The sequence below is a fragment of the Melospiza melodia genome, chromosome 1 (genome assembly GCF_035770615.1).
Source record: "Melospiza melodia melodia isolate bMelMel2 chromosome 1, bMelMel2.pri, whole genome shotgun sequence".
NCBI classification, from domain to species: Eukaryota; Metazoa; Chordata; class Aves; order Passeriformes; family Passerellidae; genus Melospiza; species Melospiza melodia.
Window position 1 is genome coordinate 41720280 of NC_086194.1, and position 25117 is coordinate 41745396.

The 25117-nt window shown below is 42.5% G+C and overlaps 2 protein-coding genes across 8 annotated transcripts in view; one reads left to right on the forward strand and one right to left on the reverse strand.

The window, feature by feature from the left end:
• Positions 1 to 7381, forward strand: part of TGFBR2 (transforming growth factor beta receptor 2) — a 60493-nt gene extending 53112 nt beyond the window's left edge. For all 4 annotated transcript variants that reach the window (XM_063155089.1, XM_063155107.1, XM_063155098.1 and 1 more), the window contains exons 6-7: positions 1368 to 1495; positions 4939 to 7381. In XM_063155089.1, the coding sequence (XP_063011159.1) occupies positions 1368 to 1495; positions 4939 to 5118 (308 nt within the window). In that variant the 3' untranslated portion in view covers positions 5119 to 7381. The remainder of the gene's footprint in view (positions 1 to 1367; positions 1496 to 4938) is intronic.
• Positions 7382 to 21910: 14529 nt separating this feature from the next.
• Positions 21911 to 25117, reverse strand: part of GADL1 (glutamate decarboxylase like 1) — an 80955-nt gene continuing 77748 nt past the window's right edge. For all 4 annotated transcript variants that reach the window (XM_063155139.1, XM_063155148.1, XM_063155157.1 and 1 more), the window contains exon 15: positions 21911 to 24606. In XM_063155139.1, coding sequence (XP_063011209.1) covers positions 24433 to 24606 — 174 coding nt within the window. In that variant the 3' untranslated portion in view covers positions 21911 to 24432. The remainder of the gene's footprint in view (positions 24607 to 25117) is intronic.

A 25117-nucleotide genomic window follows, 5' to 3' on the forward strand; every position in this document is an offset into this window, starting at 1 on the left:
GGCCATCACATGCAAGTGAGGTCTACAGCCTGACTTCAAGGCTTTGGAGAAAAATCCAAAGATAGTTATCTTCAATACTACCTTGTTTTTATCATGAGACATGGCAGAAGGATCTGACCTGCGTCATCTTGATCCTTAGTTATTTTCAGTAGCATATCATCCTTACCTTTCTCTCCCAAAGTAAACAAACCCAAGTGTTAGAGGTTCTTCCCAATTCTTCTGGGTCTTTAATCCCTATTCATGCATTCTCAGCAATTTTTAGCCCTTTAGAGGAGTGAGCAACACTGGGTACTGCAGTTGAACTTGGTTGTAGCATCATGCAGCAGTGGTTTGTCTCTGTTCGTTTGTCTCTGTTCACACATCATCTGGGCATTCACATGCATTCTCCAGACTGCTTTGTAGATTATACTTCAGTTTTTCTTGCCCCCAATTAATTCCTAGAAAGAAATAAGAGGCAGCAGAACAGGCCAACTTCATAAATCTTTATCTGATAGCAGCAAGTCATTAGGCCTGTGAGTAAAGTCTCCATCTGTTCCCAAAGAAACCACAGCATTTTCTACACTGTGTCAGCATCTACTATAATATTTCCGCTCTCAGAGATTTCTTGACTTTTCTCCAAGAGTCCCATATGTCTGCCTCTTCCTTTCTCTCTCCAAAGAAAAGCAAAGAAAATATGCAACATGCAAACAAAAACTAGAGTGGCAGCAACCCCTTCAGAAAGCTGTGCCCCTGTATCACAGGCCAAAACTGATCCATTTTGGGAAGGAAATCTAAAATAAGAGCAGACTACTACTTTCTACAAAAGAATGCAGCTTAAGAGTAAACAAGGGCAGTATGGCAGCTTCCAGCATTGCTCCTTAACTGTATCTTTGCCCTTTCCTAGCAATTCACACATTCCCATCTACCATGACCTAGATAGATTTCAGTTTATATTTCACCTGATAAGTGTGTGTGGACTCCAGGAGAGCTAAGGGTGACCAACTGTTCAAAAGCTTGGCTCATGCAAAACTCACCTTAAACCTCCTGTGTGTTTTACCTCAGCAGAGATTAAAAGGCTCACAAACCAATATAGATTACTCTGCTTCTTGGACTGTTGCTAATATTATTATGTACTAAAGGGTTTAAATGAGAATTGTTTTGTTGGCTAGGAAACAAAAAGGGGAGGGAGGGAGGGAGTGTGTGTGAGAAACACATTTGAAACATTTTTGAAAATGCCAACTGGCTTTGCTTTGTTTGGAGCTGGTCAAGCAGAACACTGGCAGCGAGCGGCTAATCAGTAGCTCCTACTCCTCAGAGAACAACCAGCTCCCTCCACTCTTGGCACCAGCACAGCCCAGCTAAATTCCCTGTGTTTGCTTCTTTCCCAGAAGTGAAAGAGTACGAGCCCCCCTTCGGCTCCAAAGTGCGAGAGCACCCTTGTGTGGAAAGCATGAAGGACAATGTCCTGAGAGACAGAGGGCGGCCCGAGATCCCCAGCTCCTGGCTTAACCATCAGGTAAGAGCACCACACGTGGGCAGTGGGAGCTGCACTGTACATTTAGCTGCTGCCTGAAGCCTGAGCCTTACCTCAGTGCCCTGCCCAACAGGCTGCACCTCTCTTTGCATGGAGACGTCTGTCACACATGGAGAAACTCCATCACAGAGTGGCACCGGTGCTGACGTGGTTCAGGCACCACAGTTCTCTGCACCATGCCTGCCCCAATGCCCTGGTATTCCTGCTGCACACCAGTGTAATCTAAAAGCAGTCAAAACAGAAACATTGGAAGCCTGAGATCCAAAAATCACCCAGAGAGCTGCAGAATAGTTAGGCCCTTAAAGCGCACTGTGTGTCGGCTCTGAAAGGGCAAAGAAAACAACTTCACACATGGGCCTCTGTTGCAGGCAGAATGAGAGCTTCAGACAAAATTTATTAGAGAAGCCCTCCTGTTGAGTCATGAGGTACAGAAAGGATCCCCTTGCTTTCTAAATGCCTTCTCAGAGAGGTGTCTACGTGTGACTGGGTTGTCTTAGCCCCAGATTTTGTCAACAGTTTACATTTTAAGGACTATATAGGTGCAAACCATTATACAACTTTGTCCCACATGATTAAGGTTGTCAAACCAGATATAAAAATATAAATTATTTATTATGATAATAACTAGACAAAAAGGTCCTAGAGTTATGTACTACACAGTGTAGGAGCTGTAACTACTCATATAGTGTGCACTATGAAGCAATATTGAAGCAATCATATTAAAGCAACTGTACTAAAGGTAGAAAACCAATTATTAACTTAAGATTGATGTCAGACACCCATGCCAACAACCTTAGGCAAATCTCTTCTGCTCAGCATCGAGGAGTAACCTTGGGGTATTCTAACATAACTCCTCAAGGGAGTTATGTTAGAAGATGCTGTTGTTGAAAGGGCTTTCATAATGTAAAGCAATTGACTGTCAGTCAGATGTCTCCAGGCCAGGTCAGTCAGCTCAGCAGTTTTAGATAAGTTATTAATAGTATCACTTGTTTGTTCCTTTGTTGTGTAGTTCACCAGGTCTGCCTCATCTTCACCTCACTATCAAGATGTTTAACTTTGAGTCAGGCTGGTTTCAGCATTATTCAACACCAAAAGCAGCATGATGCCCTTCTCCATTCACCACTGGTAGCTTTGCAAACAGGGCACTCTTCAAATTTGTTTTACCCCATTTCCAGGGAGACCATCCTACTACAGAGGATCTTCAGCAGAAAAAGCAAATCTGAGTACTTTACCCTGGAAACCAGTCATAGTTGTATCCCAACTGTTGACAGGTTTAATGAAATAGGAAATTAGTCTTCAGCAAGCCAGTCTGGTTTTATTCAGGTTGTGCATTAGCAGTCCATTTCCCTTGCATATCACAAAGCACTTTGTCAGCTTCCTCTATTCACGAGCACCATGGTTGCACTTCCTAGGCAATGGTAGATTTTTTAGTAGAGAAAACTGAATGGAAACAAGCCAAACACATGCATTTCTTCACCTTTGCTCTCAGTAGTTTTATCAGTAGAAATAAAATGTGAATCATATTAGAGAAGTGAGGCTTGTTCATTCCACTTCTTAATGAAATATGCTGAGTGGTCTTCAGTGACAAAAGGAAAGTATCACAAACTTTTATAAAAGGCCAGGCAACCAAGAATATCATCTACTATTTCCATCAGGAGCAATGTAACACTCCCTTTTTAATTCCATTTGGGAAGTGAAAATCAGTCTGACAGCTACATAAAAAAGACCAAGTGAGTGGCTAAAATCAATCATCTTTCCAGCCAGGAACACCTGCCACCTGCTGACTATGGCAGAAGGCAGCCCCTTCCTGGACTGCAGGAACTTGCTCCTTATGTACTCAGCTGTGAGGAGTAGGCTATTGAGGAGGGGAAGAAAGTTGAATTTTGAGGGAAACCTGGATATCTGATACTACCTGGGTATCTGATACTACCAGCACTAAAAGCCCTTGAGAGCAAGGCTGAGCGTGCAGAGAGTTGCAGCTTGAGGTACTGGCATAGAGCTGTAAGATACATTGTGGATTTCATCACCTCTGGCTTTATAAAGCAAGTAAAATGATCGAGATTTGGACCTAGGTGTCCTGTATTTGACTTCAGAGGTTTCTTCCATGTATAAAACCCACATCTCAAACTGCCCCAGCACAGAGAACCCCACCAACTAGGAGGGCCATGAACTTGTGCTTGTGTCACCAGAATGGGCACAGCTGGCCCCAACAGGGTTCAGCTAAGAGTCTAAGGAAGGAGATGCCTGATAACATGCTTAGAGGACATTTAATGAAGGTGGTTTTAATTCCCTTTGCCTGAATCTCTTCAGTGTTTCATGTTGTGCTGTTTAAGATGCAGTGATGCATCAGTTTCCGCAGTGCTGTGACAGTTTGCAGCAGCTGAGGATCTGCTTTGAACTCCATAGAAGTTGTTCTTACTGTAATGGCTCTTCCATATTAATTTCCTTCCTCTGCAGTTGTGTTTTTGTAATGAACTCATTATTCATCATGATAAAATTCTGGAATAGATTTACATATTACAATTACCCCACACCCCCCTTAATGAGATTTGTTGCGCTATTGATTTCAAGTTAATGTTTAATATTTAATTTAATTTACTGCTTGTAATTTCAATGCCAGCAGAAAACTAATGTTATTTGTATACAGACAGTAACATTCTGCTATTAGCATTGACATCAGTCAACATCACCAATTAGGTAAATTATACAATTAATGCAGTGTTGTGAAATGTTATTTTTTTAAATAAGTTTAAGATAAATCCTACTTAATGGGCTTTTAGTATCATAAAACAAAACACAGTTTCCTGTGGCAAATACTTCATGTTTATAAAAATCATTACAGAGATGCAACTGTTTTTTTGCTCCTGAAAACATTTGCATTGGAATTGAAATGAAGGTTAAACAGTTACAACTGTGAGTGATGTGCTTAAGTGTTTGTGGGACTGTGGCCCATATTTGCACATAGATTTAGGTAATCTACAAGGAATTCATAAAGAGCTGATGTACAGCCCAATATTGCTGGCAATCAGAATTCTGTTTGAAAATCCCAAGCAGAATTCAGCATTCAGAGGCATGGGTTGAGCAGGAGGTCATATTATCCAAGAATTTTGATCATATTTATTAAAAAAAAAACCCTGCTTGATTCTATATCACTAGTCTGAAGCATCGCTGTTCTTGTTAGATCAGACCACATGCCCAGAAATGACAGTTCCAACTAAAGCGCTGAAAATACTGTTTCTTAAAAAAAAAAAAAAAAAAAAAAAAAAAGAAAACAATGCCCCGTGACAGAAGCAGCAGATCCCATAAAGAACCCCCAGGACACACGTGGAATAACCCCCGAGTTTCTGAGGGCCTGAAGCAGCTCTGTGGGCGAGGCGTTGCTGGTGGCTGCCCCGTCACGGGCGCTGTGTCTGTGCTCCCTGCAGGGCATCCAGATGGTGTGTGAGACGCTCATCGAGTGCTGGGACCACGACCCCGAGGCGCGGCTGACGGCGCAGTGCGTGGCCGAGCGCTTCAGCGAGCTCCGGCACCACGACAGGCTCTCGGGGAGGAGCTGCTCCGAGGAGAAGATCCCCGAGGACGGCTCCGTGACCACCGCCAAGTAGCGCACGCCCGGGAGCTCCGGGACGGAGGGAAGTCGCTCCTAGACGTGTTCACCTTGGCAAAGGAAGAGGTCTTGATCGGTGCCTTGACTTGCTTCCTGGAGGACTGAGGCTGTCACTACTCCCTTTGGGCTCCAGCTCTGGACAGGGAGATGTATTCTGGGAATTACAAGCTGGGGGAGTAGCAGTCATACCCTAGCACTGGCGGCCAGCATCATGTCGTAGGAGGAGCTATATATGGTAGCACTTCCTCAGGAAAAGGATTTGAAAATAGCCAATAACATTATGCACTTTATTAATGCCTGTATATAACTATGAAATTGCTGTTTATATATATATATATATATATATATACATATACATATACATATATATATATATAAAATGTGTGCGTGTATATATATATATATATATATATATGTATCTATATATCTATAAACAGCCATGTCCTGGGAAAAGAAAAGTTATTAAAAGAAAGTGCATCCAGGAAATTACCAGTACATTAGAAATCCCACCCCTTAGGGAAGGAGCCTGGGGGGACTGGTATAGCACCACACCAGCAATTCTGCACTAAGCGTTCTGCCAAAAAATAGGAATAATATGCAATAAGAAGATGACTTTCCAAGCATGTGCTGTGACCACCTGGCTGTCATCCTGCTGTTCACAGGAGCAGGAGCAGTCTCACAGCAGACAGGCAAAGTTGACTTTGCAGTTACTTGCATGGTCCTGTCTGCAGCACATTGTGGAAAATTCAGGAATGCCTTTTCCCTCTCACCTTAACCCCAAAGTCCTCAAAGTGTTCCAGAACAGGCATGTGAGGAGGGTTGGTCCTTCCCACATGTGTGTTTTGTGAGTTCATTAATGTTATATGTTTATTGCTTTGAATTTGTGCTGCTTGCAAACAGGTTGCAAAATATCAGCTGGATCAGTTTTCCCCTCCTCCCGTCCCCACCCTCAAACCATACAGAACAGGACAGGGCCAGCAACAATCCAAGCAGATGTTTTATATTTGCTGAGCATTCTGAGTGTGGGCAGTCCTATTATTTTCCCCCTGTCTTTCACCTTGATTGTGTTGCTATAAGAACAAACTTTTTTTTTCTCTTTTCCTTGTACAGTGTGTCTAATTGCTGGGCAAACCACAGTGTGACTGTTCCACACTTTCTAAAGAAAGAGGCAGCAGCTGTTGCCTTTATTTTTGCAAAAAGACCTTGGAGGTGAGGGAAAGCTCCATAGCAATAGGTTAATGGCATATCCTGCCCTCAGCATTGCTTGCATTTAGGGCTGCCTCAGCAAGTCAGCAATTCACAGAATTAAAAAAAAAAAAAAAACAAAAAAAAAAACCAAACCAAAAACAAAGAAGGACTTTTTCAACAGGATCTTTCAGACTTTGCTTGCATTCTTTCAGTTCCCCAAAATGCTTGAGAGAGTTGACATCACATTGGGCCTCTAAACATGACAGCAGTATGTTTAAGAAGTGCTAAAAATTTTGTCTTTAGGTGTTTTTCAGTGATTTATCCACTTTTCTCTTCCTCATGGCATGTCAGCAGGCCTTGCAATTTAGAAATTCAACCAGCACAAACCAATCCTGGACCCCTGAATCTGGTGTTGTTTATTAAACACCTTTGACACATAAATATCAATATTCCTCTCAAAAATGTTGCCATGCAAGTCAATAGGAATCATGCTTATTCAAATAGGAGTTAAGATTTATGATGGCAAATACTTTATTTGAAATGGTTTTGTAACTGCTTTTTTTTTTTTATTTTAACCAAACTGCTCAGAGATGTTAAAATAGAGTGGGGCAAAACCTCCACACCTACAGTGGAATTTTGAGGATACTATGGCATTTTTTTAGGGATGGAATGTTGTAAATTCACAGGGCCATAGGCAGAGGTAGGAGATGTGGGTGGGGAGTGCATCCAGGCAGGTAGAAAGTCATTACAGTGGTAATGACTCAGTCTCAGCCCATTTCTCTTTCTCCATCCACACAGAAGGTCAAGAAATGGCAAGCAGTAGTTCCTGACAGTACTGACGTTTTTATGGGGTTTTCTTAACACTACATGTAAAGGAAAATTTTTATTCTTTTAAGGAATACTTCACCATGTACATCATGTATGAAATAGGAATGTGAGCAATATATACTCTTGTATATCAAAAGTTTCAAACACTTAACTTGCTTTGTAAACTGTTTTGAGGGGGTTTTTGTCTTGTTTTGTTTTGTATAAATCAAATGTTTATTGAAGCAAATAAAATAACACCAATTCAAGTTCGTCTCTGGATCATCCAGGATAGGGAGAGGGCTCTTCCTAAAATGAGCCCTATCCTAAATTGATTCAAGTCCATTTCTTCCCACCAGGGGCCCGAAGGTCACTCTCAGTCTGTGCAGTGTGCTTTGCTAATGACTCCTTCCCCTAGTCTCCAGCCTGCCCTTCAGCAGAGCAGCACCAGCAGATGGGCAAACTTGCTGGCCCCTTAGCCCCTGCCCTGTTATACCTTCACTAGTCTCAAAGGAAGGGAGGGAGAAAGGGCTTGCAGCTGGTGCTTTCCTACTGCTGCCTTGCTCAGGTCTCAGGTGGATGTGACTCTTACAGACATGGTTTAGTCAGGGACTGGGCAGTTTTGGGTTAGCAGTTGGACTCTGTGATCTTAAAGGTCTTTCCAGCCTAATGCATTCTATGGTTCTATAGTTAGAACCATAGCTAGACCTCAGTGGTTTTGGTGCTGATGTGCAGGTGAGCCAGAAGACAGCCCACTAAATCTGTGTCACTGAGAAGTGCGTGATTAATGTGCTTGTGCCTTACAGCTACTGCTGTCCACAAAGAGCTTTCACCTTTTTAAGGTGATACCCCTCCCATGGAAGGCATGCAGAACACAGATTAAAAAAAAAAAAAAAAATAGAGCAAGATACCTCCCTCTGCCCTCTTCAAATTGTCTTGAATGTTACTTGGGTTGAATCTAAGCTTTTGCACTGGGTGCCTTCCACCAGCATCTGATACCGGCATCTGAGATGCTCCAGACATCACCATTTTTTTCATAGATTGTATTCTCATGCTAAAACCTCCACTGACCCTCACACTTGGCTGCACTATCTTCTTTTGAACCTTCCAATGTGGATACCTCAAAGAGGAATCCACATCTTCATTCATGAGTCAAGCAAAATCACAGAATAACTGAGGCCAGCAGGGGCATCTCATTCTGTTATGTGCTTGTTTGTCATCTGTCCAGGGTTCATGTCATCTGGTCATGTTCAAAACAGGCACTTAAATCAGGTTGCTGAAGGCCTTGTTGAGTTTTGAGCATGTCAGTGATTTCAGTCTCTTTGGGCACCCCATGCTCTGAACAGAGCAGCACACACAGGCAGTGTCAGGTGCACAAAGGACAGTGGCCACATCTACTCTGAAGCTGGCAAAAGGAGGGCTTTGTGAAGGAGGCCCTGCCTAGGTGCCCCCCAAGCAGACAGCCACAGGTGAGCAGCTCTTCCTCCAAGCCAGCTGCCCTCTGCCAAGCACAAGAACAGCTCTCAGCTTCCTGACAGGGTGCAAGGGCTCACTGCCCACACCTCTGTGGTTTCCAGCAGTGCCCTGCTGAGCCTTGGCAAGCCCAGCACCCCTGTGGCTGGCCCTAGCGTGTGCCAGTGCGCTCAGTGGCCACCCCTCAGCCGTCCCCACCACTGGCCGCATATTGGCAAAGACCTTCAGGCCCCACATCCTGTTTATGCTGGCTCAAAGTCTGAGTCCTTTTGGCATAACACAGCAAGCAAGTGTTGCAAATGCATTTTAAAAATGTAGCAGGCAAATTCCACAGATCTTTTAGTCTTGAAGTACATGATATCCTTGAAATAAAGTACTCTATATACTTCTAATATTTTTTTTTTCAGTTAAGGTATTGCCCATCTGTCTTATCCTAAATATTGTATTGTACATCCTACTGTGAGCAGCTCCTAATTAGCGTGTTGGTCAGCATTTCATCACCAGAGTGCACAGCAAGGAGGGTCCAGCTGTGCAGTGCAGAAAGCAGTCCTTGGCTTTTCTGCTGAACCTTGCAGTGGTCTCTACTGGATAAGGAAGTTTCCCAGTGCAGCCTGCCTGTGTCACCAGTTCACATAATTTCCAGCACAGTGGGGATTTCATCCCCTTCTAGGATATTCTAAATTGCTACTGGAATAGACGAATGATAAAAGAAGGAAAAAATAATGACCCAGCTTCTGAGGAGAAAAAAAAGAAATAGAAAAGCATTAAGACATCATTATTCCGAATGCACCTGGAAACAAACTGGGCCACATGTAGAGCACCTGCAATATTGTCCTCTTGTCAAGCCAGCTGTACTGTGGCCCAAGGGCTTCCTCTGCTCCCAGAGGAACAATGATTAATTTATTTCCCAATCCTTTTTTCTTTCTCTCTCTACTGCTTGCTTTTTTTTTTTTTTTTTTTTTTTTTTTTTTTTTTTTTTTGGCATTATGTTTTTAATAAAATTCTGCCCCTGGCAATTTTTCCCTCTGGCCACAAAAAAGATGGAGTGAGTTCAGTTCCAGACTGTCTGCCTGTTCCTGAATGCAGCTTGGCTGCCTTCATGCTGCTTATTACTTGGCAAACACTGCTGCAAGTCAGTGCACACCATGTGGGTGTTGAGAAGGCTCTTGCTGTGGGGGGGGGGGATGGCAAAAATTCGAGTCTCAGCCTAGGTCAATGTAAATGATGCACCTCATTGCAGGATTTTGGTGCTTGGTTATTTTTTTTCTTTCAGACACCTGTGTCCTGCTGGGTTACATTTCCCAGCACAACCCACAAGACTCACTTGGCCTGAGTCCATGGTGCCCCAGCCAGGTTGTCTGGACCCCGTTTCCTCTCCATGCCTTGACCTACTGGCTGCTCTCACCTACTTTTGACCTCTGGATGCTGAATGGTGTTGCTCATGGGCAGAAAGCTGGAGACCGTGGTTTGTTGAAATACAGCCAAATTGTGAGTCTCCTGAGGGGACCAAGCCCAGGAAATAGATTTAAAATTCTTGACTAATGAATGCTTTAAGCACCATCTAATCACTTCATGAAGAGGCAAAGGCAAAAGGCAGCTCATAAATTATCTGTTGTGAATTATTTGCTCAGCTGTAATGGTGATAAAACAATCTCTTCAGATAGTTTCATTTAGGTAGCTAAACTCTTAAAAAGATTAGACAGTCACCTGATCAAGTTTGGCATGATTAAACCCTCACTGCTAAAATGTCTCTCTTGCAAAACATTGCCATGTGAAACCAGGGAGAGCAAAGATCCCTGGCATTTCTTCCTGGGCTGGCCCTGTCCTGTGTCACAGGGGGGAGCACTCACAGCTGAAAACACTTGTTCTCTTTCTCCTCTGCTGCAGCAAGGATTTTCTTCGGAAGAAACAAAAAGCAATTCACTTTGCTCTTTGTTCTTTCATCCATAGCCTCAAGCCAGGCTGCCAGCAGCGCCTGCCAACCACTCCTATTCCCCAGCACCTTCAGATGCCCAGCAAGGGCTGCACAGTGACCTCCCTCTCCCCCCAGTTTTGGATCAGGTGCTGGTCTTCCTCTCACAAAAATTCTCCTCTGTGTCTCTGTTTCAGAAAATAGACCTGCAGCAGATACTGCACGACCTCCCAAAGGGCCCCTCACCATTGTTTCTGATCGGTCTGGAGCTGTGCCCTTCCTCCTCCCATCTTTACCCCAGCAGAGGCTGCCCTGACCACCAGGATCTGTCCTGCAGAAACAGCACCTGAGCAAGCAAGCCCACTGCACACACCTGTTTAACACAGTGCCCCTTGGCTCTCTTAGGGCAGAAATGATGCAGAGGAAGCAAAGCCCAAGAGAACCACACATCACATGTGCATCTAGCGGGCTTGCACAGACATGGTGATCAGGTTTCTCGCCAGGTTTGCTGTCTTTCTGCTCCCATGAGTGGTTGCATGAGGCTCCCTGGACCATAGTTGTCTTCTCTTTCTGAAGGAGCAGACAACCACATAATCTGCTCCTGGTACCTCTGGGGTGAAGCTTCCATTGGTTTGTAACACACATGAGCAACTTGCATTAGGCCCCCCAACCTCACCCTCAACTCTCAGCCCCCTCCACATGAATCCCAGGTGCTGAGCCAGAATGAAAACAGTCCTACAATGCTGCCAGCCCTGCCAGAGCAGGGGTTTCTGTATTTTACAGCTCAGCCACCTGCCAGTGTAACATAAGGCTCTCTGAAACGTCCCAGTTTTTACAGAGTGCTTCAGCAACCAGCTGGCAGTGTGTGGGGCACAGGCAAGTGCTTTATTTTGGTATTTTGGATGAACTGAACCAGCTTGAGATGCAGGACCTTGAGATCAGAGCTGTATGCTGAGCTACAGAAATGGAGCTTCCCCCCTCCCCACCTCAATAAAGCCTGTGCCACACAAAGAGCTCCAAAAAGTGATTCCTTTCTGTTAAAAATATGCCAGGGTCTTCATGATTCAACCTTTCAGGACACCATTTAAGGTTATAATTTTTTTTCAGAATCTATTGACTGCATCTAATTCCTGATTTTGCTTGAAGGTGAAAATTGTCTTTCTAGTTCTCAAACTGAAGCCAGTATAAAGTTCTCCTCAGATAATCTGTCTCTCTGTGGCTGCAAATATTCAGCTCTTAAGGCTGGGCTTTATCTGACTTCGTTATACATGTATGTGAGTGCTCTGCACTCACTGATCAAGGCTGTCTATGCTATGACTACTCAGTAAGAAAGGTTTTGAAAGATATCCATGTTAAATTGGAATACATTGTTTGGCAGCATGTAAGAAATGCTTCCCCAGAACCAGAAGTGCCGAGGGTTGTTGCTGCAGTGATTGAGATGGAAATACAAGGCCTGTTCTGGGGTCTGTCAGAGCATTGTCACGTGACTTTTTGAGGACCATTTAAAGTAAAGTACTATTTTTTGAAAGAGCAAGGCTTTTTGTATGCCTAGAATGACAAAAACCAGTGTTTCATGTTTGATCCAGCAAAACTGAAATAAAGGCTGTCAGGGAAAGGATCCAGTGAGAGAAAATACAAAGCCCATCTGCTCAAAACTGCTGCCACCAAGGAGAATTACAATTTGCAGCACATGGGTTAGCAGACAGCATATTCGGGAGCAGACCGTCAATAAGACAGGCACTAAGCAAGTTAAAAATAATAACTGCTGATAGTTGAATTCAGACATTTCTGGAAAGATGAGGTTTCCTCCTTTCATCAAATTAAAGTCAAGCTACTGATTCTCTTCAACAAAAATACTTGCTTCCATAAGCCATCTGGTGTTTCTGGAGGCAGAAGAAAATAGGGTATACCTTTAATTAGCTAAAAAAATTTAGACAGGACATAAATCTCATACTAAGACTTTCAATTTTCCAGTTGGTAAGTCCTGTACAATTCTACACAGCCTCACTCTGTACTTTGGCTACCACCCCTTTTGCTCATCTAATCTTCATGTGAGCAGCAGGAGCAGTGTTTCTGTGACATGACATCACTGACGCTGCAGCCCCAACACTGAGGAAGAGTCTGCAAAAGCAACTTGCAGGGGATTGGAGAACAGGAAAAAGTTCTTCACCCACAGGGTGGTTGGGCACTGGAAGAGGCTCCCCACGGACATGGTGACAGCACCAAGCCTGACAGAGTTCAAAAAGTGTTTGGACAATGCTGTCAGGCACATGGTGTGACTCTTGGGGCGGTTCTGTGCAGGGCCAGGAGCTGGACTTCATGCTCCTCATGGGTCCCTTCCAACTCAGCTTATTCTGTGATTCTATGATTCCAAGTATGTTTTGTAATGCTTAGAATGCCATAGTGGAATGCTCCTGTGTTTTGAGCATAAGGAGATCTCCCATTAAGCAGCAGGTTGTTTAGCTTGTGTACACCTGGAAAGGACATGTAAGCCTTATTAAATAAGGAGGGTGAGGGGGGGAACTGCCCTAATTTCATTTTAATGTAAGAATGTTAACATTAATTTTCTTGCCTTGAAATAATTTTTGGAACAGTTGCTTTAAGAACCTCACCTTATGAAAGCTGTAGGAAATGGAAGAAAGAATTTAAATTAACTTGTTTCAACATTTCTCAATTGTTTAGGTTAATCACAGTAAACCAAACAGGATCCAGCCATACTTAAACACAGCCTTTGCCCAAGTATAAACTGTTTACTCTACCCATGACACACAACCAGACAAAATTAATTCCTGATCTGGGGAAGAGACTAATTTGCTTTTATTAGGTCTAGATGAAAACATTTTGGCAGAGTAAGGTTTGCTTTTCAATGTGAAAGAGTCTCAAAATGTCCTGAGAGCAAGCAGGTGATGCAGCAGTGTCACCATCAGTGTCACCATCCCCGCCACGTCCACAGCTTGGCCCAAATGTGGCTCCTGTGGCCAGGGTGGAGCAGGGCTGTGCAGGGAGCCAGGGGCAGCCTGAGCATGGGCAGCAAATGGAAGGGACCACAGCTGAAGCCTGGAGAGGAGGAGCCTGCTCTCTGTGCTTTCATGGATGGGCTTTGGGACCATCCCTTCGCTTCACCAACACTGCTCAGGTCAGTAGATTTGACTTCAGCAATTTGACTTCTCGTGTCCATGGATTGCAGGCAGGTTTTCAGCACTGACACCTTGCTTTGCTCCACACGTGGAGAGTGCTCACAAAATAGCTTAAAGACTGGCTGTTCTATCCTTTAGGGGCCTTCACATTAGTGCTAAGAATAGAAAATGGCTCAAAAATACAAGCAAGAAATACAATGGGTTTTTACAAAAAACTTTTGCCTTTCAATTTTCCAATGTGCATTTTGACAGTGCTTGCTGAGACCTGATTGCCATGTGGGATGGCTATGCTGGAGTTGTCTATTTTTGCACTACTTGTCCTGATGCTCAAAATGAATCATATTAGTTTCTGGAAGAGATAGAAATTTTTTCCATGGACAAATGCATGGAATAAACTTTGGCTACAGGGTCAGAAAGGTCAAATGCTGATGTTCATCTTTTTCATCTCCTTTTCCATGTGCACAGCCAACACATTAGCATTAGGGATGTATGAATGCTATGAAGTGAATGCCTTCTCTTTACCATCCCAGCAACACACTTACTGCTTGAGCCACATATCTTGTCAATCATAAAATTATTAACTTGAGGTTATGTGCTGGGTTTGGCTGAGGAAATTTTCTTCGCAGTGGCCTGATGGAGCTGTGTTTTGGAGTTGTGCTGAACACAGGGTTGATAACACGGAGATGTGTTTATTGTTGCTGAGCAGGGCTTGCACAGAGCCAAGGCCTTTTCTGCTTTCCATAGTGCCACGCTGGCTGGGAATTGGGAATGCAGTTGGGAGGCTGAGAAGAGACACAGCTGGGACAGGTGACCCAGACTGCCCAAAGGGATATTGCAGACCTTGGGATATCATGCTCAGTTTATAACGTAGGGGAAGAAGAGAAAGCAGGAGACATTTGGAGTGATGATGTTTGTCTTTTAAGTCACTATTACATGTGATAGGGGCCCTGCTCTCCTGAGGATGGCTGAAGAGCTGCCTGCCCATGGGAAGCAGTGAATTAATTCCTTATTTTGCTTTGTTTGTGTGTGCAGCTTTCGCTTTCCCTATTAAACTGTCCTGGATGATACTGGCTGGATGCCAGGCACCCACCAGAGCTGCTCAATCACTCCCCTTGTCAGCTGGACAGGGGAGAGAAAATACAGTGAAAGGTTCATGAGCTGAGATAAGGACCAGGAGAGAACATTCATCAATTATCATCACAGGTGAAAGAGACTTGCATTGGGGAAATTAACTTAATTTATTACTAATAAAAATCAGAGCAGCGTAATGAGAAGTAAACCAAATCTTAAGACACCTTCTGCTACTCCTCCCTCCTTCACAGGATTTACCTCATCCCCCACAGTGGCTCAGGGAGACAGGGAATGGGGGTTGCAGTCAGTTCACCACAGGCTGTTCTTGCCATTGCCTAGGGAGAGGAGTCCTTCCGTGCTCCAACCTGAGTCCTTCCCACGGGCTGCAGCTCTTCACAAACTGCTCCAGCAGGAATCCCATCCATGGTGTGCAGAATTGCATTTTTAAATGACTGCTTTAATTGTCTTCCAATAGTAATTAAAATGAAATCATAGGTATTGTGAGCCTCATGTTGTGCTTTCATTAAGATAGTAATTATGGGGAAAGAGCTCTTAATTGGGAAGGGGAATAGCTTTTTATTTTTTAATGCCCTATCTCCTACAAGATTGTCTCATCAGATTCAACACTCTGGGTTCAGAGCAACATCTTTGTCCTCCAGTTCTAAAGAAACCTAGCAAACTAAATGTGGAGGGTATGCTTTATGAAGAAAACATTGAAAAAAACAAAACAACAACAAAAAAAAACCCCACAGAAAATAAAACCCACGAAAGAACTGAAAAAGAGAAAAGTATCTGGAAAGGTCAAACTGTTTTGCACTTGTTTGGCTATATTATTCTTCTCTCTACCTACAATCAGACAACAAAAGATTAATTTTCAAAATAGCACAGGATAACAAGAAGGTGAAGAATGCTTAATGTATTTCATTGTTTCAGCCAGACTGACCTGGGTGAAATGCATTCTCACAATCTCATACCTAGCCACTCTTCTCTTTGAGTACTCTGACTTTCCTGAGTAAAATGAGAGTACATGTCTGACTCCAAATCCAGATGCAAGTCCCAACCACATTGTGGCTCTGTACCAAGGCAAGATTCCCGTGTTCCCTCATCTTCCCCTTTCCATGTTCTTGCTTTCCATGGAGTCAGCAGCCAGGCACATGGCCTGGATAGGCCTTCCTGCACCTGCCAGCCTCAGCTCCATCCACATCCAACCTGAGGTTCAACCACTTCAGGAACAAATTCTCCAAGCTGCAACATGCCCCCAGATGTGCAGCTGCAGCTCTTGCCCCCATGTTGTCCAAGAGCTAGCACTTGTCATTTGAAAGGGTGCAAGAGGAGCTGGGGAACCCATGCAGTCCCTTGTATCTCAGATAATTACGAGGGGTGGGAAGTATCAAAGTATTTATAGACAACTGGAAATCAATGAAAGAAGAATAGGAGACAACATGGATTTAGGCAGCACTCTATTTCCTATCCATTGTTTTAGTAATAGCCTAGGTGATGGACAAAAATTCCAGCTTATTAAATCTGCAAACCGCATCATGCTGGGAGAGGCTGCAATTGTGCTGCAGGACAGACTGACTGACAATTCAAATTGTTCTTGGCAGATTAAATAAATATTTTGAAAAAAAAATATTCTCTTTAGTGGAAACACTTACTAAAGACTAATTAAATGTACAGATATCTAATGGGGAAAAGCCACTTAGAGCAGTTGGCCAAAGAAGCTCTAATGCCCAGGGAGGATCACAAACCTGGTAAGAATCAATCATCTCTTGTTGTTACAAAAGAAGGTGAACATCCCACTGTGATGGATAAAGAGCAGTGGTGGCTGACAGATGTACAGAGTGATCCTGCCACTCTTGTAAAACCTGGTAAGGTTCCAGAGGGCTCCTCTGTCTTGTTTTGGACAGAATAATCAGAAGATTTTAAAACATGGCCCCTAAGGAAACATGAGAGCAATTACTGCAATGCAGAACTAGATAAGAAGACAATTAAGGGTTAATAAGATTAGAATCTTTGAAGATGTAGAAAACACAAAGGGGGAAAATACTTGTTGGCCGTAATTGTGGTGGTTTTCAAGGACGTAAGAATAAATCTGAAACATCCATTACAAAAACCTCAAGGGAGGGCTGCAGGTTTTCCAGAATTTTTGGTCATGAATTATAGACTAGAAAAATGTTTGACACTGGTTCTCTGATATCACTGGTCCTGTTTCAGGATGGAGGTCATATTTTCTCAATGAGATCTTGAGATCTTTTCCTGCCACAGAAGTTCCAGAGCTGTATTCAATCAATGCCTCCAAATGTCTGAGTTCAGAGTGGCCAAGAAGCTGGAAATTTTCTTCTGTGGGAAATTGCAAAATGTTCTGGACCATGGCGGCAGGACATCCTCTTTTGCAACTCCCTATAAAACACTGATATTTCTCATGGAAAGGAAAATATAAAAACCCCCTGACATTTGGATTGCTTCAGAGTAAAGGTCCTGCACTTCTCTGGACTGGTGCAGACTCTTTTGGAGTCATGGGTGCAGTTTTGGGCACCACAACATAAAGACATTAAGCTATTAGATAGTGTCCAAAGGAGAGCCACAAGGATGGTGAAGGGTTTGTAGGGGAAGCCTGGTGAGGAGTGGCTGAGGTCACTTGGTCTGTTCAGACTGGAGAAGAGGAGACTGAGCAGAGACCTCATTGTGGTCTTCAGCATCCTCAAGAGAAAAGGGGAGGGGCAGCTACAGATCTCTTCACTCTCATGACCTGTGGATGGAACTCAAGAAAACGGCATGTAGCTGGCTCAGGAGAGGTTTAGGTCAGATGTCAGGAAAAGTTTTTTCACCCAGAGGGTGGTTGGGCACTGAGCAGGCTCCCCAGGGAAGTTGTCACAGCACCACGCCTGACAGAGTGCAAGAAGTGCTTGGGCAATGCTCTCAGGTACATGGTGTGACGCTTGGGGTGTCCCGTGACGGTCCAGGAGTAGGACTTGATGATCCTGATGACCCTTCCAACTCAGCTTATTCTATGATAAAATCAAGCCTGGTAACTGAGCATTTCTATGACAAAAGCAAGCCTGGAGACTGAGCATTCTGAAGCCATACAACTTAAAAGTGGTTTATACACTCCTGAACTCCTTTTTTTGACCTTGATAAAAAGCAAGGGAAAGGAATTACTGCTTGGCCGGGTAGCTCAAAATAACGGAAATTAATTTTTCATGTTGCCATGAGTTCTCCATTGTTAATCTTGGATGCCTCAAATACACCACTGTCATAAGGGATTACACGGCATTCTGGTCACTACTTAGGCAGGATAAAGGCAAATAATCACAGGTCTGCATATTTTTCCCCAAAGTCCATCGAAATTCAATGTTTTTAAAGGAGATTGCCAAAATCAAAGCAACATTTTCTGACAATGCATTTTTGCAAAAAAAAATCCTAAGATCCTTCAATTCCATTCCCTCCCCTGCCACATGCAAGCGGTCCAGCAGTGCTCGTTGGAAAAGACCTCCTGGTTGTGGTACAAGTGGGATATCAGAGGATACACCAGCAGATGGAGCACATGACTCTGCAGAGCTATGCTTTGGCTCTGTAGCACCAATCAATATTTTCACTGTTCGCTGCTCACAGCTTGAGGTACAACAGAGCTGGACCAGGCACTGAGCCTGCTGCCCAACTCGAGTTTCCTTGCTGCTGTTCTCCAGATGAGAGGCTAGGTCTGCTTTGATGACCACTGAATTTCTTGGCTGGGTAACTTTATTTACATATAATTTAGACTTAACTCATGATTGTTTTAACACTGCTTTTTATGCCATCATTAATACTTATCTTCATAATTTTCTGTTTTGCAGGTGTTTAGTTTGTCCCACATTAAATAAAAAAGTGCTTGCTGCCTTTTGCAAGTCCTCAAAGATTTTGCACTTTCTTTTTACTGTCTCCTCTGCCACACATTCTTAGAAATCACCTAGTTCTCCATGCACATTGAACTCTAAAATTTCCACGAAAACTTCATCAGCAAATTTTGTGAACATTTGTCTGATCTTTCTGGGAAGGTTAGTGATGACAGTATGAAGTTAGATTAGCTCAGAATCAACACCCAAGGATCATCCAGTCCCCATTACTCATCTTTCACTGGTAGTCCTATTCACTTAATGCTTCCAGTCCTGCTTCCCATCTTATGTAAATTGTCCCAAATGATGAAACAGCAAATACCTGAAGAGTCTAGTCTATAAAATCAAGTTTTTACTCCCATAAAACTCTCTGGCTATTCTAGCAACACTCCCTCTGCTAAGCCCATATCAGAGTATGCCCCATTTTTCACTCACTGCTGTCTCCTGTTAGTGACTTCTTCCACAATTTTTCTAACGCTATGGTACAAGTTTTTACAAAAATAGAAGTTTTAAGCTTCTTGTGTATCATTCATCTGTAAAAGAGGACAAGTAACATTTCTCTCTGCTACTCTTTGTCTTACTCAGTTTCTCAAGGCCAAACTGGTCTCCCATGTGAAGTCTTGATTTTGGTGTTACCATGGTTTCAGCAGAGGCTGTGGCTGCTCATCATCTGAGCATCTGGACAAATCCATTACTGGGAAAAGGAAGGCAAAACACTCCATCAGGATAACCTGAGCACTACTTTTGCTTCAAATTTCAATCTTAGCCCTTATGCTACTCTGACATTTTTTCTATAGCTCCAAATACTGAAAATACTCCTCTGGAAAATAAATTTACTGGCATGAGAGAGGGTACAGAAACAAAGAAAGAATAAAAATCCATATCAACTGGCATGCAAAGAAAGGATGGATCAAGCTGCCAGTGTCAGTGCCTGACAGATTTAAGGAGCCACTTCCCAGAATGATAAGCTGGGTGAGAGTTTCTTGGAAGAACGGTGTTATGCACAGTCCTACAGAAAAATGTTACTTTCCATGGGTCTATGCTGTTTCATGGCAAGTGTTTTCATCATACTTTCCATTTGTAAATAGCTTTGTACAAGTTATTAATTTAAGAAGTAAATTACTTCATCAAAACAGACTATCTGTGTTTGACAGAAATATTGAGTCCACATCTTTCACCTTCCACTATTTGCCTTCATCCTTGTTAAAATTAAATGATTTTACAAGTTTTATTTCATGAATTTTAGAAATGTGTTCTATTGTTCTTTATTTGTACATGAGCTACCAAGGCTGAAAGTGGTCTTCTCTCTTGGACTTTTTAAAGATTACCCTTTCAGTGTCACTTTTCTTACTAATAAAAAACTTTACCATAAAACATACAAAAATCATCAATGTATGACAAAGTGTCCACTGCAGTGCCAGGACATGCACAGTTCTTTGATGACTCCATGACTGGAACAGCTTCCCTGCTCCACTCCTGCAGCACAGGCACACAGCAGAGGTTAATCATTCACACAGCCATTCTGTGGGCTTGCCTTGAAACCTCTGACATTCTCTTTTTTGTTCCTCTTGCAGAGTGAATTTCCTGGTTTTGTTTTATTTCTCAAAGTAATTTTTTGGTTGATTATTGTGCAGTTACAGAATTAGAGTAATAACATCTAATTGTACATCTGAAGAAAAAACATGTAATTGTGGGAGACTAGATTCAATTTAAAGAAAAAAAAACCCTGCACCAGGTTCTCTTGTGGTGTGCACAGTGCATTTGCCAGGCAGCACGGCTTTGATTGCATCTAATCTGCAATTAGCGTGAGCAATTAAGACAAAATTAACCTGTGCAGTTGTATTATTTCAGGATTTAACAGTAGCAATATTTAGCAGTTACTGCACTAGATACAGTGCTCATAAGCTCAAATAATTACCAGCATTTACCAGTTGCACCACAGAAAGGAAGACAGGAATGAGTGGGCTGTACCTGCAACATCTGATTTCCAACAACTGATTTTCCACATGTTACTCAGCCACTGGAAAACCAGGAAAGGAGCCAATGGGGAAGAGAGGCTGGGCGGATTTGGCACAGTAGAAAATGTGGGACTCAAATCTCACTTTTAGCTCACTTTTGGCTTGTCACACAACTCCTCCGTGACCTAACAGAAGAGATAAAACTCAACATTTAGTAACTCTGAATTACTCTCCTCTGCCTTCAACATTTCATATCAGTTTTGTAAGCCCTATCACAACACTTGGAGATTTAAAAATAAAAATCACTTGAGCATGAATCAGTACAGTGGGCTGTGTGTATGAGGAAGCCACAAGCACCTAACAGGTTTTTACATACCTTTACTTGGCATTCTGGGAATGTAACTCAACCAGTTCTATTAGACTTTTCTTAAAGAACATTTCTTGTTCTTTAAGGATGGGCCAAATGATATTTGAAAAGCATCTTAATGCATCACTGAAGGATACAAATGAAAGTACGCTTCAATTCAGTCTCACAAAAATAAAGATAAATCTGAATCTCTAGGCACAAACAGAACAGATAAACTGAGGTGTTCAGAGGGCCAAACTGGTGTTGAAATGAGAGATCCCAGTGATATGACTCAGAGTCCAATCCAGCAAGAGTTTCCAGTTAAATCAGTGGGACTTAGAAGAACTAAAATCGAATGTAACCAGACTGTGATGATCAGTGCTCATTTATCACAAAAAATCATAATAGAAATCCTGAGAAATCCTGAGACAGGGACTGCTGGCTCTAGGCACAATGATTTATGTGGGCGATTTTGCACATGGACCCATCACAAAATGCTCAAAGTTTTCCCAAGATGAAGCCACACAACTAAGAGTAAAATCTACCTCTGTATCCCTTCTAAATATTTCTTTCCTTTTCTGTTGAAAAAATTATTAGAGGTAGACCAAAGAAATTACAGACAACAAATGGATCAGCTTCTATAGTGATTTATGCATGTACCTCACTACTTCCAGAACTTTGTTTAGCATCCTGATTGATGGAGCTTGCCAGTAACTATGAGAGGGAGCTCATGGGTAAATCCCAACAAGCTAGTATGGCAAAAATATAATAAAAATCAAACATCTTTTTGCACAGACAATTTAGCTTCTACATTTGAAAGCAGGAGTAAGATAAATCGTGACATGTTTTCACCCAAAATGTTTATCAAAGATGATGTGGGCACAGCACACAGATAAACCACATCCTGAAGCAGGGTTAAACTAGGTTTCACATTTTAAAGCTGAAGTGCTATTTATGTGGAGTGCTTAGAGGTACCTTCCATGTTTGTATATGCAGCTTTAGATTGACAAATGACAAAGACAGCCTGTATTTATAAGGGTGTCATTTACTTCACTTTTTATTAAAATCACCAGCTACAAAATAGACATTTTGTACATACTACTCCAACATAAGTAATTATGAGAAAATTACATTAGTCCTGAAGTGAAACCATCATATTGTGCACCTGGGACATGGTAAAGGGTCAGAAACAATGGAAAACATATGGAGATTGGATAAGGTACTCACATCACACTGGAAGGTTAACCTATAGCTTCAAAGAAATCAGGGCACATGATGATCAGAGACTTATTTTCTGCAACTATGAAAAAAATTCCAGTTTACTCTCACTTAAAAATACTATAGCCACTACTGCTACAGAAAGGAACTGTGTTACTTCTGCCTGACATGTGCAATTAGTGCCACAGTGTCTGGAGAACACGAAGAGAAACAAGACAGTAACACTTTTTTGATCATGGTGGTGCCACAAAACACCACAGACCAAATTCTCAGCTGATGAAAGGTGTTATAACTTCTCCATGAATCAAAAAATCAGGTACTCACCAAGAATCTGGACCATAAACAAAACATCCTGACACTGTATTCTGTCTTTCCCTTCAAGGTCAAAAAAAGAGAAGGAGAAGTGGTAATGGTCCTGTCTAACTCAAGATGAAAGAGCAAAGGTCTCCCCTTCATGCAGCGTTCCTTGAGACTCTGCACTCCACCCTGAGTGACTGGGAGGCAAAAAAAGCCTTGTGGGCCCTGAATTTAGGCTTTCCAAGATCAGGATAACTGGTACAGCCAGAAGCACGCTCTGTCAAAAAATGATGGAGGGATTTATGGGTATTGAAGAGCAAAACCCAGGGGCCACGTTGTGATATTCATTTTATTATCAACATGGGTTCTCCTTAAAGTCTGTGTATCAGTATGATAGCACAAGTATATCCATTCCAGGACACTGTTAAGGGCACCTGCCAAGGGCTGCAGGTGACCCTTGCTTTTAACCACTGCTCTGGCTATGTGACCCCCCTGGTTATCATGACCTTGTTCAGCTTTGCACACCATCATCCTGGAGACTGGAAGTAGGAATTTCATGCAATGTTGGATCCTAGTACAATGTAGGAAATGAAAACGGGAAGCTTTGTGTTTAAAAACAGCTTTCAGAAGGACAGAAAACATCATAGCAGGAAGGTTCATAGTGGCCAGTGCTACCTCAAATACAGAATAAGGAGCAAACAGCAAAACATTAACGTTTAGCAGATGTTGATTACAAAGTGAAAGACATGGCTATTTCCATTGGTTTGCTGCAACAGCTTCATCACAAGAAATACATTTCTATCTTTATAAAATGGATTATTTTTATGGAATAAAAAACAGATGAAAAGTATAGTCTAAATCTCACCACAAAGACAAAGCACAGAACTTAATTTTGTCATTTAAGATTGACCAAAAATGTTCAAACTGTTTATATCCTAAAATCACAGGAAGACCTTCTCTGATCACCCTATGGTAACAGCAGAGTAAAATTATAAATTATACACTGATAACATTAGATCAAGTCATCTCAAGTCTGTAGGAAAATACAAACAAACAATGACAAATAAGCAATTTTGCTATATTATTAATATAAAGTAATCATGCATAAAAAATATATATCTTCCAGGTAAATATATATTTTTTTCTATGTTAAAATTTTAAAGTGCATCTAAAAGCTTCTAAATAAATCTTTACACTTTAAAAATAAATGAAGGTGAACGGCAATTCAGAAATTATAGGTAACTCCTGTTGACAAAGAAGTAAGAAGTTCTAAATGTTATTCCAATATTTTCAGCTCTCCTAAAGTGGTGACATTTTGGATGGGCAACACTGGCAAACAGTGACTGGACCAAATGACTGTGTTTCATAGAATCACAAAATTCTATGGTTTGCAAGGGACCTTAAAAAGTCATCTGGTTCAATATTGGTTACTCAGGGCTTCGTGCAGTAGGTTCCTCCGGGTGTGATAACTACACTGAGCCTCATTGCACTGTCTGCCTGTGCTCACAGTGGAAAACCTGGGCAATGCACCTAGTTAGGTGGCCTTGAGGAACTCATTTCACATAAGTTCACAATTTCCAGTCTTATCATGTTAATTACCAAACTAAAATATTGACAGAGTAGATAAGAGAATTAACTAGCATATTAAGGCTCGCTGACAAATCCACTCGTAATCGCAACTTCAGAGGAATTTTGCCTGCATGCATAAGTGACCAGTTTGAGCTACGCTGTGCACGGGCACCCAGTAAATAGCGGCCTTTCCTGGGGCACAGACACCATTCTCAGAGGAAACACTACCTAGACTGGCAGCAATGGTGCTGGAAGCATCAGCCTGCCCCCCAGCCCCTGTCAGCAAATTCTTTCCTGTGAAGGGGTGCTCTACCTGCAGAATTCTCAACACCAATCTATAAAATGACAGTTTCCAAACTATCTGTCAAGCTTTTTACTAGTTTCCACAAAATAGCACCAGAATGCTGCTGCCACTCTCTCTCCATGAATATCACACATGAGCAGCACCTGATGCTGTGGAGCTCCAGCTACAAGTCCTTAGCGAGAAGCTCGATTTCATCCAGCAGGAAGTCCATGTCCTCTCGGCTAACCTGCGGGCTGATAACCACCTGCCGGAAGAAGTTGACTCTGCCCCTGTGAGGCTGGTACCCAAGCATCATGCTGCCCTTCTTCATCATCCTCTCCTTGATTATAGGAGCAACCTGAAAGCAGAGAACAAAGAAAAGGTTTGATGTCATGTTCAGAAATACAGCAAGTTCCTGAAAGAATTGGAGCAAGATCTAAACCCAGGTGCTTGAGGCACTGATCAGTGACATGGGAAAGGCTGGGTAAAGGTTTCTAGTCTTCCTGCTTTAGATTAAAGGTCTGAACTCAGGAAGAACATCAGCTGCAGCTGGTTAAAGGCTGGGTTTGTCTCCTTGTGCTAACCAGGCTAAGCATGACTTGTTGTCCTTGATGACCCTTCTCCACCACATCTGCAAAGCAGCTGTCCCTAGAGGACATTCTGCATTGAACCCCTGTGAAACTCAAGTTGCCAAAAAACTCAGCGTGATGCAATAATAAAGACAAGGCCTGATCCTGGCGTGTGAGATTTTATCTCGTAGATTTACAATGTGAGTAGCTTTTGGCTACACCAGTCTTGTGTTGCATGGGATGAAATCTTACTGCAGAAAAAAATCCATGAGTGAGACTGGCAGAGTCAGGTCCTTATAG